The 16176-nt window shown below is 35.6% G+C and overlaps 1 protein-coding gene across 1 annotated transcript in view; it reads right to left on the bottom strand.

Moving 5' to 3' along the window:
* Positions 1 to 16176, bottom strand: part of WDR17 (WD repeat domain 17) — a 128196-nt gene that overhangs the window by 31350 nt on the left and 80670 nt on the right. Inside the window, exons 19-23 of the mRNA XM_006882220.1 lie at positions 13518 to 13650; positions 12657 to 12748; positions 11490 to 11589; positions 10194 to 10333; positions 185 to 296 (exon numbers count right to left, since the gene is read on the bottom strand). Coding sequence (XP_006882282.1) covers positions 185 to 296; positions 10194 to 10333; positions 11490 to 11589; positions 12657 to 12748; positions 13518 to 13650 — 577 coding nt within the window. The remainder of the gene's footprint in view (positions 1 to 184; positions 297 to 10193; positions 10334 to 11489; positions 11590 to 12656; positions 12749 to 13517; positions 13651 to 16176) is intronic.

Here is a 16176-nt window from a genome sequence, read left to right as displayed (position 1 = left end):
ATGTAAAAAAATTTATTTCTAAACAAAGAGATGTTCAATAAATATTACTTATCATTATTCTATTTTTAAAAAGACTCCTGAAGATAACATGTATTTTTCGATTGATCACCATTTGCTTAAAATGATCATTAGCAAAATCATTGCATTACATTCCAAACTAGAATATTTAACATCATTATCATACCTTCTCATGAAGATCATTTATCTCTTCAGTGCACCCTGGGTAGAAAGCACAGAGTTTTACTAACTGGAGTTCATTATCAGGAATCATCAGGAGAAGATCAGCTGCCAAATTCCTATTCACACAAAAGGAAAAGATCTAAAAATAATGTTTAGAAGTATTTCACAAGAAGGAGCCTATAGTAGCAATAACAACAACAACAACATTTGTGAACATTTTATAAATGTAGATCACAAAAAAGCAAAGAATATGAAAGGAAATATAGTATAAAGTTACTAAATAATTTAAAAGAAATCTAAACTGAGTCACTACCTGCTTATAACTAACTTTATTATTGCAGAATAACTGTATATTCAAATAAAGCAATGTTCAGATATTGTTCTTTAGTACAAATTATGAAACAAACTTTGTGTGTATGGGGAAAGCTCCCTTCTTGTTGTTTTTGTTAAGTGATCCTGAGCCAGAACCAATTCATTCCTTACCCTCCAGGGAATTTTTAGAGTTTAAATCACAGGAGTGTCCATTTTTCTCCCATGCAGCAGCTGGTGGATTCAAACCACTTCCCTTTGGGTTGACAGGACAGCTCTTTACCCAGCTAGGTTTCATCAAATGCTGTTATGCTTATCAACAATGTAAAATTGCATTACTTAACATTAAAGCCAGTGAGATATTCAGCTATTTTAAATTTAGAATTTTGAACACTCTTTTTATTTTTTCCTCTCAAATTTTTATTGGTTTGCATGCAATCATTCATATACACTGTGTTTCATTCTTATACATTGTGTTTTATACAATCTTTCATTTATATTGTCTTTCCTTTATGTACTTTGTGTTTTATACAATCATTCATATACACTGAGTTTGCTATAATTGAAACATATTATGTTGTTGCTGATTGCCTTTGAGTTGAGCACAATTCATAGTGACCCTATGAACAAAAGGCCTGAAGCCCCTCTACAACTGTCTACATTTATCAGAACTCATAGAGTTTCCAGAGGCATGTTATTTAGGAAGTGGATACTACTCCTGCTTAAAAAAATATATATATATCAAAAGAAAAATATTATATTAACTAGATATAAATATAAGCTGCACTGCAATCCCAAAGACATGCAGTTTGAAGCCTCCAGTTGCTCCATGGGAGAAGTTTGAGTAATCTCCTCCTGTGCAAATAATTGCCTCAGAAAACCTGTTGGAGGGTCTGCTCCAGGTCAGTTATGATTTGACAGTTAACAACAATACAACAAACATTTTTATATATAAATATATTGAAGTACTATACATTTATGCCTGTTATTATCCCATCTTTTAAAGTACCCATTGAATATTTCCTATTCCTTTGTATTTCTTAAGCTTGTGACATAGTGGATTACTAGGGCCAATCTCATCCTGTGTGGTTTAAAAGTCCCAAAATCTGCTAGAGAGTTGATTCCAACTTGATGGCACATAACAACAAAAAGAAATTTTCATAATGTTTGCATTATAATATACTCAAAAGAATGTCTAAAATTTACTTAGTAAATACGTTATTGGGCTTCTAATCAAAAGGTTGGAAACTCCAATCTATGAGTCACCTGCAAAAAGAACATGGGTAGTTTTGTACTGAACTTGGAAACTTGATGAAGTGATGGCACGAATTGAAATCGACTTGACAATAGAAAGTTTGACATTTGTTTTCATGGAAAACTAAGAGGAAAATTCTGTTTTCTGCTTCACATTTTAAAGTTTCAACTGGTGATATAACTCAAAATAAAAAAAAATAGACTGGTGTATCTGTTTTGTATAAAATCTTATTTTCAAATCACTATTTGTAAAGTTTTGGTTTCCTGTGCTATTACTGAGAAAAAAAAATGCAGTGGCTCAGACCACTGTTATTCAGTTTTTAAGTAAATGATACACCGATATTCTGTATGACTTCAGGAAACATTTCAAATGGGAATTAATGAAGATATGTGCTTTGGACTCTGAGAGTAATACATTTTTCATCTCTTCTTATGAAGCCTTCGATCTGAACTACATTACACATACTTTTCACTTTCTGATGAGGTTAGATTTCATAGATCAGTTATCATGTGAAAACTGGCATTATGTGAAAACGGACCTAAATTCTACTTAAATTTTAAATTCTACTTAAAGGTGCATTATTCTTTCTTACAAATTATACCCTGATACAGTGACATTTAGAAGAGGGTATAAATTATTCAACTTTTAGTTCACTACTTATGAAAAATTGAGTACATCAATGTGGAGACATGTGTTGTTATTCTTTACTGTCAAGTCAGAACCCACCCATACCTGATCCTCCAGCAGGTTTTGGCAGTTAATCAAATCGCACACTTTTGGGTTGCCAGTGTAACTCCTTACCGCTAGGCCACCAGAGCTCGCTGTGGAGGTATAACGGTATTACATATAGGTATACTGATAAACAGATATATTGGTAGAGCTCTGGTGGTCTAAAAGTGAGAAGCTAAACTGCAATCCCAAAGGCACATGATTCAGAGCCACCAGCTGCTCTGGGGGAGAAAAAAGGACAGCCTCTTCCTGTGTGATTTTCTGCCTCTGAAAAGCTGCTAAGCCATGAGTTGGTTCTGATCTGACGACACACCACCACAACAGCAAGCATATTGATATAAAGCAATGAGATAATCTAAATTATTACATTTCATTATCAGAACAACAACAAAATTTCAAGAAACACCATCTAGTTGATTCTCACTCATAGCAACCCTCCATGACGTGTGTGAGGCTGTGTATCTAAAAGGAAGAGATTCCTCATCTTTCTCCTTTAGAAACTGGTGGATTTGAACCCCCTGACTTTTGGTTAGCAGAGGAATATGTGACAAACTACACCATCAGAGCTCCTTCATTATCAGAACACGCTATATTTTATGTGCCTAAATATTTGGGCACATAAATACTGGATATTATAGAAAGTCACAGTTCATTTCTTATACAAATTATAAGCATAAAATCAAGGATCTGATTTTGTATCTAAGCTATAGGTACTGTTCACCTAACTTTGTGAATAGATTTCATCCAGATTTTATAAATGAACTGCTCTTGATATAAAACTATAAATAAGACAGGCAACATAATGAAAATTTTTTAATTTACAGTTGCTATTCTAGTAATAAAACAAACTATAATTTTTGAATTATATGTTCTTATAAAATTAGATACCTGTATCCAACAGATGGAAAGCTAAAAAAGAAAATTAAAATTGCATTGAATACAAGGATGAAAATTTTTGTCAGTATATGTTAAAAAAGAAGTAGCTTAGAAAAGAATTATAAACATTCTCTAAAATTATTAAACTTCCTTGATTTTTTTTCAATTGTGGCACTCTATCTTTTTAAAATTGTGGCCTCATCATCTCATATATTTTGGGCAGTTAATCATGAGGGACTAGACTCTGAAGAACAACATTGTTGTTGTTGTGTATCAGAGAGTAGGAACTAACCCATAGCTGACCCTCTGGGTGGGTTGTCAGAGGCGTTAATAGCAGGGCAGGAGACTGCTCCTTCTCCCTTGGAGCTGCTGGTGGCCCCTGACCGCCTTTGGGATTGCCAGTAGGCCACCAGAGTTCCCTGGGGGAAGACATTATGCTTGTTAAAACAGAAGATTAGTGAAAGGATGACCTTCAACAAGACAGATTAACAGGGGCTGCAATAATGGGCTCACCCACAGCAGAGACTGTGAGGATGGTGTAAGAGGTGGCAGTGTTTTGCTGTCTTGTAAACAGAATCACAACTATGTACACAGAGAACTGACTTGATGGCAACTAAGAGCAACACTAGTTGTCATGAGGATTACAGATTTCTTCTTCAAATAACATTAATTAACACCAGTATATGTCAGATTGCAAACTTTATTTCTGGTTTCTGAGGTATGTATCTATGGAAACAAAGAAAAAAACATTTAGGAGGAGATTTAATAAAATAAAAGTTTAGTGGTTATTAAAAGTAACCTATAAAGTTGAGCGAACAGGTTTTAAAATAATTTTCTTTAATAAGTAATTTTTTGTTATTTTTAAATATTTATCTTAATTTTTAAAGACTAATCCTGTTTATTTAGATAAGAATTTAGCTTTTATCATGGAGTCAGTTAGCTTTATGAATAAATTTTGGATTAGACTCCACGTTTCAGGATGAATTTTAGAAAAGCTATAGTAACTGTCATTGACTCTTACTACATGTGATTGAAGGATAAATGAGTATTTTCATGGGAAGACCATAATTAAATGCCAAACATAATGGTGAGGTACTATCATATTTTGGTTGTGGAAATGAAGGAATTTGCCATATATCAGTTACAACTAGAAAATACCAGAGATATAATTCAGTATGAAGTCTTCAATTCTTGCTTGGGAGAATGGAAAAGGTTGTTCTTCTTAGATCTCCATAAGGAGCTGGGTAATTAAATATGCACACTTTGAGGGCAGTATACAAAAGTCTGTACTTAGTCCTTCTAGATACTGAGACATCAGAAAAACCAATACCTATATCAAAGAACCTAGTGAAATATTACATAAAATTTGCTTAAACCAGAGCTATTGTTGCTGTTGTTCAAGGTCATCAAGTACAACTCATAGCAAAACTATGAGCAACAGATCTGAACTCGGCCTTATCATCATCTCTGACATACTCAAGTGCACTGCTGCAGTCACAGTGTCAATCCTTTCTGCTGGAGCTCTTGTTTTCTTTGACTGACCCTCCATGTTTCCAAGCTTGAAGTCCCTTTCAAGGGAACAGCCTCTCCTAGCAAAATGTCCAAGGTATGTGAGATGGAGCTTCATTATCTTTGCCTTCAGGGAGCCCTCTGGATGCACTTTCCCCCAAGACCTATCTGTCTGTTCTTTTGGCAGACCATGGGATATTTAGTATCCTTTTCAATCACCACAACTCAAAGGCATCTTTCTTCTTCTGTCATCCTTATTCATTGTCCAGCTCTCAGATGCATAGCAGGTGACTGAAAACATGGCCTTTAATCAGGTGCACATTAGTCTTCAAGATGACATCATTCTACTTAAGTATTTTAGGGAGGTCAAAAAGCACAAAATAAGCAGTATAGAAGTGCTAGTTAACTGTCATCACTGTTATTTTCTGTAATGTTCATAACTACAGTTATCTATAGGATTCCATATGGGTGATGAATGTATGCATAACGTGCGTAGTGGGGAAAACTCTGAATCAACAATTTATAAACTTCTTAAAGTGATAATGATTTTACAAAGAGAAAAATCAATGGCATCAGGATTGGTGTAAGATTCATCAACAGCTTGTATTATGCAGATGACACACCCTGCTTGCTGAAACTGAGGAGGACCTGAAGTGCTTGCTGCAGAAAGTCAAGGACTTCAGCCTTCAATATGGATTGAAGCTGAACATCAAGAAAACAAAGATTCTCACCACTGAATGAATGGGCAACATCAATATGGACGGTGAAGACACTGAGAGAGTTAACAGTTTTAGTTTGCTGGGCTCCGTAGTCAACACTCTTGGTGCCAGCAGCCAGGAAATCAAGAGACAAATTGCATTGGGAAAGTCAGCTGTTAGGGACCACTCCAGATTATTGAAGATTACATCAGGCTGGAGACTCAAGTGCACCTGATTCGGGCTATATAGCCTTCACAATTATGTGCTATGCATTGGAGAGTTGGACAGTGACCAGGGATTATAGAAAGAATTAATGTCTTTGAGCTGTGGTGCTGGAGAAGAGTGTTGAATATACCATGGACTGCTAGGAGAACAAACAGGTTTGTCTTGGAGAGGATGAAGCCGGACTCCTTGGAGGCAAGGATTCTGAAGCTTCGTCTGACATACTTTGGGCATGTTGCAAGGAAAGAACAGTCCTTGGAGAGGGACATCATATTTGGGAAAGTGGAGGGACAGCACAGGAGAGGAAAATGAGATGGATCAATTCTGTGATTGGGGTGGTGGGAGTAAGTGTGTCGGAGATGGTGAAGCTGGCACAGGAGAGAGCAGGGTTTAGGGCTCTTGTACATAGGGGTCGCTATGAGTCATAAGAGACTCAACGGCACATAACAACAAGAACAAGAACAACAACAACAACAAAGTCATCTTTATTCCAGAAACATTTACTGAGTGACAATTCTATCCTTCCTAACAGTGACTCCTTAATAGGTTGTCTGACTGAAGAACATGGCTCTGCAAATGTGAGACAAGATGGCTTTAACATGCATTTCCAGGTTACTCAGGTAATATTCTTAGGTCTTTATCCTAGATGACAGGTGTCTAGGAAACCTAGTGATTAAAGGATTCAGTTGTCAACCAAAAGTTCAGAAGTCCAATATCTAGATTCCTTGGCATAACCTGGTGAGCACATCTAGGGCTACATCTATTGAAATATATCAACTGTGTGAATGCACCATAATTTTTCAATCTATTTGATTGAGGTTGAACATTTGGAATGTTTCCATGTTCTTGCAATGGTGAGTAAAAATGCTATGAACGCTGGTGTACAAATCTCTGTTTGTGCCGCAGTTCTAATTATCTTGGTTATATTTCAAGTAGTGAAATAGGTGAGTCATATGGATTTTCTATGTTCAGTTTTTTAGGAAATGCCAAACTGCCTTCCAGAATGGTTGTACCATTTTATAATCTCATCAACAATGTATGAGTTCCTATCTCTTTACATCCTCTCCAACACTGATTACTTGCTGTCCTGCTAAACTTTGCCTCTGCTATGGGGGAGATGATATCTCATTGTGATTTTGATTTGCATCTCTCTTATTGCCAGTGATTTGGAGCATTTCTTCGTGTGTCTGTTGGCCATCCAAATATCTTCCTCTGTGAAAATTCTTTTTTCCAATTTGTAATTGTGTTATCAGTCTTTTTCTTGTGTAGGCCCTGCTGGATTTTGAAACTTCTGATATGAGAGCTTTGTCTGAAATGGTATTGCCAAATATTTTTTCCCAGTCAGTAGGTTTTCTTTTCACTTTCTTGGAAAATGTGTTTGATGTGAACAGGGATTTAATCTTTAGAGGATCCCATTCATCTATTTTCTCTTTCCAGATTATGCCTTCTGGCTGTATTTGGCAGTCTCTTTATATCACAGACTAGGCCATCTAAGCTTGATGGCAGTTTGTCTCTTATAAACCATTTGTTGAAGAGGTTGCAATTTCCTCATTTGATAGGCTTTACTTCCTTTTTGAATATCAGTTGACCATAGATAGATAGGTCCATTTCTGGGTTGTCAATTCTGTTCCATTTGTCTATGTGCTTGTCATTATACCACTACCACTGGGTAGTAGGTTTTGAGGTCAGGGAGTGCTATACTTATTTTCTTTTTGTTTTTCAGATGTCCTTCATTTATTTAGCTTATCTTTCCACTCCAAATATACTTTACAATTTCCCTTTTGATCTCCTTGAAAAATGAGTTTAGTATCTGTATTTGGATTGCATTGAAATGTAGATTGCTTTTGGTAGGACTGTCATTTTCACAATATTGGGTCTTCCTATCTACAAACAAGGAACGCATTTTTCCATTTTATTTAGGCCTTTTATTGTGTCTTGCAGAAATGTTCTGTAATTTTCTTTGTCTTCCATCTTCTTTTGATGTTTCCTGGTTCATTCCATATTTTGCCCATAGCATCTTTTAGAATTGCAACTCAAGGCTTGAATTTGTTCTTCAGTTCCTTCATCTTAAGAAATGCTGAGCGAGTTTATCATTTTTGGCTTTCTGACTCTAGCTTTCTGTACATTTCATTATAATGCTTCTTTTATCTTCTCAAGTTGCCATTTAAAATCTTCTGTTCTTGATTTCTTCCCTTTGCTTTTGCTTCTCAGTGCTATAGTACAATATTCAGAGTCTCTTCCAACATCCATCTCATTCTTTTCTTCCTCCTCTGTCTTTGGGTTTGTTGGTTGTTTTTTTAATATTTTTTTTAAATTTTAATTGTGGTCTAAACAAATATTGACAGAAAAGTTAGATTTTCACTCATTCATTGCTATACATTTTTACCCCCTCTCTCTCCCTCCCTTCACACTTCTGCAGTTCACTTTTTTGTTTTTAAATATTCATTCATTGCTGCACAGTTACTTCCTACCCCCATCCGTAGTTTGCTTTGCAATGTACCTGTTATTAATGACCATTTGTATTTTTTCATGGATGATATTCTTGATACACTCCCATAGCTCATTTGGCCTTCATTAATGTTTAAGGCTTCAAACCAATTTTTGAGATGGTTTTAAAATTCAGGTGGGATAGACTCAATGACATGTTTTGTGTCTTGTGAATTTGTTTCAATCTTATTTCGCTTCAGTTGAACTTGCAGATGAGTACTTGATGGTCTGTTCTACAATAAGCACCAGGCCTAGTTATCATAGATTATATTGATTTATTCCATAGATGTAATAAATCTGGTTCCTGTATATATCATCAGTTGAAATTCAAGTGGATAGTCACTGTGTTTTTTATAAAAGGCATTTGCATTGGATAAATCATTAATTGTACAAAATTCTATCATTCTATCTTCAGCCTTATTTCTGTCACCAAGTCCATGTTTTGCAACTATTGAACCTTCTTCCGTGTTCCCAACTTTTGCACTACAGTTACCCATCATTTTAATGCATCTCTGTTGCATGTTCGATTGAGTTCCAATTGCAAATGTTGATAGAAATCATCAATTTTCTTCTCTTTAGCTAATTGTTGGTAAATATATATGAGTGATAGTGGTATTAACAGGTCTTCTTTGTATTTGTATGGCTATTAATCTGTAACTTACAACAATGTATTTCATGTTTTATCTAGAAATAGTATTTTTAACTATGAATGCAACCCCATTTTTATCACCTTTTTATATCTAGTGTAATAGATCATATTATTACCTGATTCAAAGTATCCCATGCCAGTCATCTCATTTCACTAATGTCTAGTATGTCAATATTTATGTGTTCCATTTCTTCACCAAGGAGCTCTGGTGGCCTAGTAGTAAGAACCTGTGCTGCAATCCTAAATGCATGGTTCAAATCTGCCAAATTCTTTATGGGAGAAGGATGAGCAATATCTTCCCATGCAGTTAAATGCTTCTGAAAACTAGCTGAAGGGTAAGCTTTGGGTCAGTTCCGACTCTATGGTACACAACAACAACAACAACAACAACAACATATCTTCCTTCACAATGCCCAATATTCCTACACTCATACTTGTCACAGTTCACATTCTAATTATTAGTTCTGTTTGCAACTGTTCCTCCTCCTTTCTGGTTCCCAGTACAATGGCTTACTCTCCAGTGCTGTATCTACTAGTGTAATAACGCCTTTTATTCTGGAAGTGGATGGCCAATCTTTCTCTCTAGTCTGTCTTAATCTGGATGCATAGCTTTAGCATTTATATGATGCTTCCCCCCCCCCAACCTTTTACTTCCTTTGGAAACCTGACCAATGGAAGGTCAGCAGTAAGTTGGAATTGACTTGATGGCAATAAGAATACATGACTGACCTACTTGGTAGGTGTGATATCTTTCTCCAGAAACTTTTTGTAGTCCTTTCTGTCAAAATACCAAAGTATATGAGAAAGAGTCTCACTATTCTCATTTCTAAGGAGAATTCTGTCTTCACTTCCCCCAGATTTTTTTTTCACACAATGAAAAAGAGAAAGACCCTCAAGGTGATGATTTGACACCCTGGCTTCCACAGTGGGCTCAAGCAGGGTAAAGGTTATGAGGATGGCACAGAATCAGGTAAGACTTTGTTAGGCTGTATACAGTACTGTTGTGCATCAGTTGAATTGATGGTATTTAACAACATCAACAACATGATGTTTTAACATTGTTGGGAGCATTGTGGAATTACAACTGGTCTGCTTCAAAGTGGGTCACGATAGATTTTTGTAAATAATCATAGATATTCTGATCATCACTTTATTTATTATGTAACATAAACTATTATGTATTTTACCAGTTCATATCTGATAAGATGAAAATTTTTTAAACGTTTAAAAAATGTATTCTATTATTATATAATTATTCTTTGAGAACAGAAGTTCTTACCAAGTGGGAAACATCATGCATTTTCTTGCCAATAACTCTAGAGCATAGTGCGTTGCTGGTACTGCAGCATCTCCTAGTACCGTGCCCATGCAGACTGCCAACTCCAGTTCATTCCCACGAATTAGATACGCCATAGCAAGCTTGGTCAGTAAGAAAACAATTTAACAAGTTACGTATCACTGGATAGGATTATCATTCCCCTTCAAACCACAAAGCAGCAATAAACTATAAATCAATTATTCTTTTAACATAGTGATTGTAATATTCCTATTGTTGTTGACTGCCATCAAGTTGAACATAACTCATAGCGACCCTATGAACAAAAGACTTGAAGCCTTAAAATTGGTTACAATTTTAAATGGACAAAATGAAAAAAGTGAAATGCAGGACAGATTCTAAGGCTAGCACTTATAAAGCTTGCCTCTGTATTTATAATTGATTAATTAATATCAGTCTCAGAAACAGGTAGCTCTAATGGCAGAATCTTCAATATCCTTTGATCTTCCAATCAGAAATATGTTGATTCTTAAGAGTCATCAAGAGTGTCCAATAGGGATTTTGGAACAATCATTACACCAAGCCAATATATTTCAGTGTACAGAGTAAACACTGAAAACACAATCTATGAATTTGCTTAATATTGTCCTAGTTACATCAATGAGTCAAGTTACAAACATTTAAAAATGTATAAAGTGTGAGAAGTATATGTTTATATGCTTAAAAATAAGGACTTTTATTTGCAACTTGTTTTCATAGTCCTTATGGGTATATGTGAGACTGACAAAGTTAGTATTGTTATTTTCACTTCCTAGCTGAGGACACTTGAAATTCAGAGAAGTTATAATTATCCAAAGTGAGTATTTTTTTTTAAAAAAATCAAAGAAACAACCAAAACTCACCCCACAAAAAATAGGACTAAAAGTAGTGGGGTCCCCTCTTTGGTATACTACAGATTCTTAGATATGATGAAACACTCAAACTGTTGTTGTTAGGTGGCATCAAGTCGAATATAATTCCTAGGGATCCTATGAACAACACATACGAACCTTGCTGTACCATGTGTGAACATTGTGACCTCTTAAAGTTAGGTTCTCACAAATAGATATGTTGTAAGATAAAGAAATTGAAAAGTTCAAGGCAAATAGTTTATGTTTACTTATTTGACATGTATTCTTCTGGCTTTGAAACCATGTAAGTCAGTCTTTAGGGAAGGGTCACTTTATTTTTTTCTTCTTCATATATTACGACTCACCTAAAGAGGTTTTAATTCACATAAACTAATTTAAAATGTTGTACCTCAATATTATCTACAGCTAGATGGCAACATGAGGCCAGCACTGCTCGACCATCCTGGAAATACCATTCTGCAAGTTCTTTACTGACTTTGTACAAGAGTCTAGAGGAAAGAGGGGGGGGAAAAGTACATACTTTATAAAACACAGTAATTCCATAAAAAAAAATAAAAAAAAAACCAGCCCTTTGAAATGGATTTACTGATGGTTCAAATAGGGTTTTATTTGACATATTTGATTCAGGCACAAAGCTCAAATTTTGGTAAAAAAGAAGAAAAGTTCTAGGAATAAAGTCTTCCTTGGCTGAACTGATAGATAAGCCTACCAAAACTATCAGAACAAAGACCCAAGAATCTTAAGAAGAAAGTCTACCATTTCATTTTGAGGAGTTTGTAATTCAACTCAAGAGAAAGTAAAACTTGTGGCCACTTTATGAAAAGAAACATTTAATAATTTAGGTTGCAATAAAAATATGTCTTTTATATTGTAAGCTTTCACAATGTCAAGTTTAAAAAGTGAAGAAAAGAACAATTCTGGAGGGAATATCCTCCTTTCAACGTATTATTTGCTTACTAAGATAAGTCTTCTCATCTTTCATATTGACGAGAGTGCTGTAAGTGTAAATAAATGCCTTTTTTCTTGAGCACAAAAACAGGAGTCAAGAGAGAATGGAGGATGTAGAATGTATAGTTATAAAAAGAAAAACAGAACTTTCACTTATTTTTCAATGTAAACTTTCACACTTATTTTTTTAAAAAGAGGATTCACAGCACTACCTTGTGACCAGAGGATTACAAATTACATTCCTGTAGTATTATGCACACTCACTTTGGAATGATTAAACAACACATTCGATTTTTATAATTATCAAGTCCCTAAGTATTTAGGTGGGTTGTTTTCTTGTTTTGCCAGTCTTTCCTCTGAACTACTTTGCCTTTCCAGAAGCAACATAAAATGCATGGAGGCTGCATCTGTATGCCTGTTATTTCCTTAGTCATCTAGAGGTGGCTATTGCTATGAAACCAAATAGTTATGACAAAAAAGGCATTGGAGAACTTGAGACAACCATTTCCTCCATGTACAAATGAAAATGGCACACATTGTCCTTAAAATCTCCCAAGAAGGAACAAATTGTGAAAATATTAACCAAAACAAATTAAAACTCACTCACTCATTAAAATCTTCCTTGTAGCTATCATGAGAATGTGTAGAGTCTTTAGGAGGAGAAACAGGTAGGGATTGCATATTTCCCTCACAAGCAGCCTAGAATTCAATTAAATCTTTAGTTAATATAAAACTAATCATTAATAAGAAAAATTTCAGAATATTATTTTGTTCAAAGCATAGTTAAAAGTTATTTTAAATTAATGTTATTCTTTGAAGATATATTCTTATCATTTAAAGGCCAAAAAAAGTTAACTCTGTTGTGAGTACCAAAATAATTTTAAAGTAAATAACAATCAGAAAAAATTGATCAAATGATCAATTTGATAAGGTCTATCAAATTTATCACTGTTGTTGTTGTGTACCATTGAATCAGAACTGACTCACAGCTGACCCTCTGCCAGGTTTTCAGAGACAATTATTTGCACAGTGGGAGACTGCCACTCTTTCTCCCATGGACTGGCTGGTGTAGTTGAACTGCGTGCCTTCAGGATTGCAGTGCAGCTTCTTGCAACTAGGCCACTAGAGCTCCCTAATTGACCATTAGTGGTATGATCTAAAACAGAGGTATGATCTAAAGCATCATTTCTATGATATAAAACATGCAGAAGCATACGCAATGCTCAGCATTAAGTTGCTACTGTGGTTAAAATGCTAAAATAAATCCGGGCTGGGGTGTGTGTGTGTTACCAGGAAAAACAGTACAGCTGAAATGAAATTTCACCAGAGAGGTAGACAGAAGTCAAGCCTACTATGGCTTTGTCAATCATGGGAAGGTGAGCTAATCAATAATACCATCTTCACGCTTCTATATGTATATGACTTTTATAATATAACATAATAACTATAATATATATATAATTTCAACCTGTGCAACAAGCAGCGCTTCCTTAAGTTGACCTCTTGACATAAAAAAATTAACTAGCTTCTTCACATCACCAGTGGCTATGCAGTAGGGGATGACATCATCTTTATCTTCCTGGATTAACTGGTCAGCTCTCCTAACAAAAGAAAAGCGCTTTTTAATAACATGCTAATCTCTAGGTTTCCAGTTAGACTGAAATTTTCTGAAAGCATAACTAAAATCCAAAAAGCAATTCATTAAGTGTTCCTTGGCAAATATTTTTTTTAAAAGATTGAACTTTTGTAGTCAACCATGTGGAAGACAAAAATTTTCTTAAACAACAAATACTGTAATTGGCAATTGTATTTAAAAAAAACTATTTAAAAAGCTGAAGCAATTCAAATCTTAAAAATCATTATAATTTATCTATTAACATGAATACCTCACTTATTTGGATATAAGTTGTAAATCAGACATGTATAAAGAGATAACAAAATACCTATTCTCATTTGGATTTACCAAATGTTGTTGTTGCTGTTAGATGTTTTCAAGTTGACTGTAGCTCATAGTGACCCTATTAACAACAGGTTTGAACCTTGTCCTATACTGAATCATCGTCACAATCTCTATCAAGCTCAGGCCTGTAGTGGTCATCACTGTGTCAATCTGTCCTGTTGAGTGTCTTTTTTTTTTCTGACTCTCTTCCTTTCCAAGACTGAGGGCATCGTGCTTGGAAAGATAGAAGATCAAGGAAGGAGAGGAAGCCACCCAAAAAGCTGTTTTAACACAGTAACTGCATCAGTGAGATGAAGTGTGTCAGCATGATGTCTCTTCCAAAGACTAGTTCCTCCTGACAACATGCCCCAAATATGTGAGATGAAGTTTCACCACCCTTGCCTCGAAGGAGCACCCTGTTTGCCCATGATGTAAGATAGACTGCTTTGTTCTTTTGCTGGTCTGTAGGATATTCTGCACTCCGCTCCATCACCGTATCAAAGGCATCAATTCCTCTTCTGTCATCCTTATTCATCCCAGACTTAATAGCCTCCATTTAAATCCTTTATGCTTCTCTCTACGTTTTAGAGAGGCTTTTTATGTCTTTTAATTTGGTTACCTTGTATTCATTGTATTACAGGGAATTCTGGTGGCATACACCTAAGTAGCTGAGCTGGTAACCCAGACTATACAGCCCTCTGTCAGGCTGAATCCCTCAATGGCTCTGTGAGACAAATATATGCAGTTTCTTCCTGTGCAATTTATAGTCTTCAAAGCTCAATGAAGGGCCAGCTATGAGTCAGTCCCAACTTGACCATGATGAGTTTTGAGTTTATTCTTTTATAGCTCAGCCTACATGCATAGTTCTAGGACAGGTCCCTTCTGATTCAGTATATGTTAGGATACATCATATTTCATACCCATGAATGTCTACAATTAACAAGCTATCTAGTAGTGTATAGATATTACTAGATACTAGAAAATAATCATGTTGTTGTTTTTTTGTTGTCAAATTGCCTTTGACTCGTACTCGCCCTATGTACAATAGCTCTGAAGCCTGACCTGTCTTGAGCCAGTCTCACTGACTCTGACAAACCTATCCTCACTGCCATAGTTACTATCAATCCAGCTAATCTGGGGTCTTCCTCTCCTGCTCTGTCCCTCCACCCTCTGAACATGATGTCCTTCTCTAAGGATTGGTCCCTATTAACCACATGCCCAAAGTGTGTGAGACGGAGCTTAAAAATTCTAGCCTCCAAAGAGAAACTTGGTTTCACTCTCTCTTCTCCAGCACAACTCAAAGCCATCAATTCTTCTTCTATCATCCTTAGTCATTATCCAGCTCTCCTGTGCATAGCAAGTAATTGCAAAAATCATGGACTGGATCAGGCACACCTTAGTCTCTAGACTGATACCGTTGCTTCTCAGTACTCTGGAAATGTCTCTGACAGCACATTTACCAAATGAAATTAATCTTTTGATTTCCTGACTGCTGGTGTTAAGAATGTTGATTATGGAGCCAAGCAGCTGTAATTGTTAACCAACCTCAATCTTTTCTCCATCTATCATGGTGCTGTAAATTGAACCAGTGTTGAGAATCTTTGTCTTCTTGATGTTGAGCTTCAATCCATATTGAAAAATACAGTCCTTGACCTTCTGTAGCAAGTGCTTCAAGTTTGCCTCAGTTTCAGCAAGTGAGGTTGTCTTTTCTGCATAGCATAGGTTGTTGATGAGTTTTCCTCCAATCCGGATGCCACATTACTCCTCATAAAGCCCAGCTTTCTGAATGATCTGTTCTGCATATAGACTGAAAAGGTATGGAGACAGGATGCATTCTTAACACAGTCACTTCCTGATTTTGAACCGTTCAGTGTTTCTCTGCTCTGTTCTAAAGACTACTACCTGGTCCAAGTAAGGTGTTGCATAAGCATAATCAAGATGCCCATTCTTCTCAAGGTTCACTACCACTTGTTGTGATGAACACAGTCATCTAAAATAAAATATTTTTAATTTTGGAAATGTTAAACACTTATTAATAAAAATCATGAACTCAAATGCCATTCAATTTTTTTTTATGTCATGACAAAAATATTTACTGAAATAAATGCCTTCTGGTAAATTGACTTTATTAGGGATTCAGTGTAGGCAACAGGTTTTACAGTTATGCAATGAAATTATAGTTGTTGTT

The sequence above is a fragment of the Elephantulus edwardii genome, unplaced genomic scaffold, assembly GCF_000299155.1.
Source record: "Elephantulus edwardii isolate Elephantulus edwardi_28Jun2011 unplaced genomic scaffold, EleEdw1.0 scaffold00018, whole genome shotgun sequence".
NCBI classification, from domain to species: Eukaryota; Metazoa; Chordata; class Mammalia; order Macroscelidea; family Macroscelididae; genus Elephantulus; species Elephantulus edwardii.
Note: the sequence above shows the minus strand (reverse complement) of the source record. Positions and strands in the feature narration are given on the sequence as shown.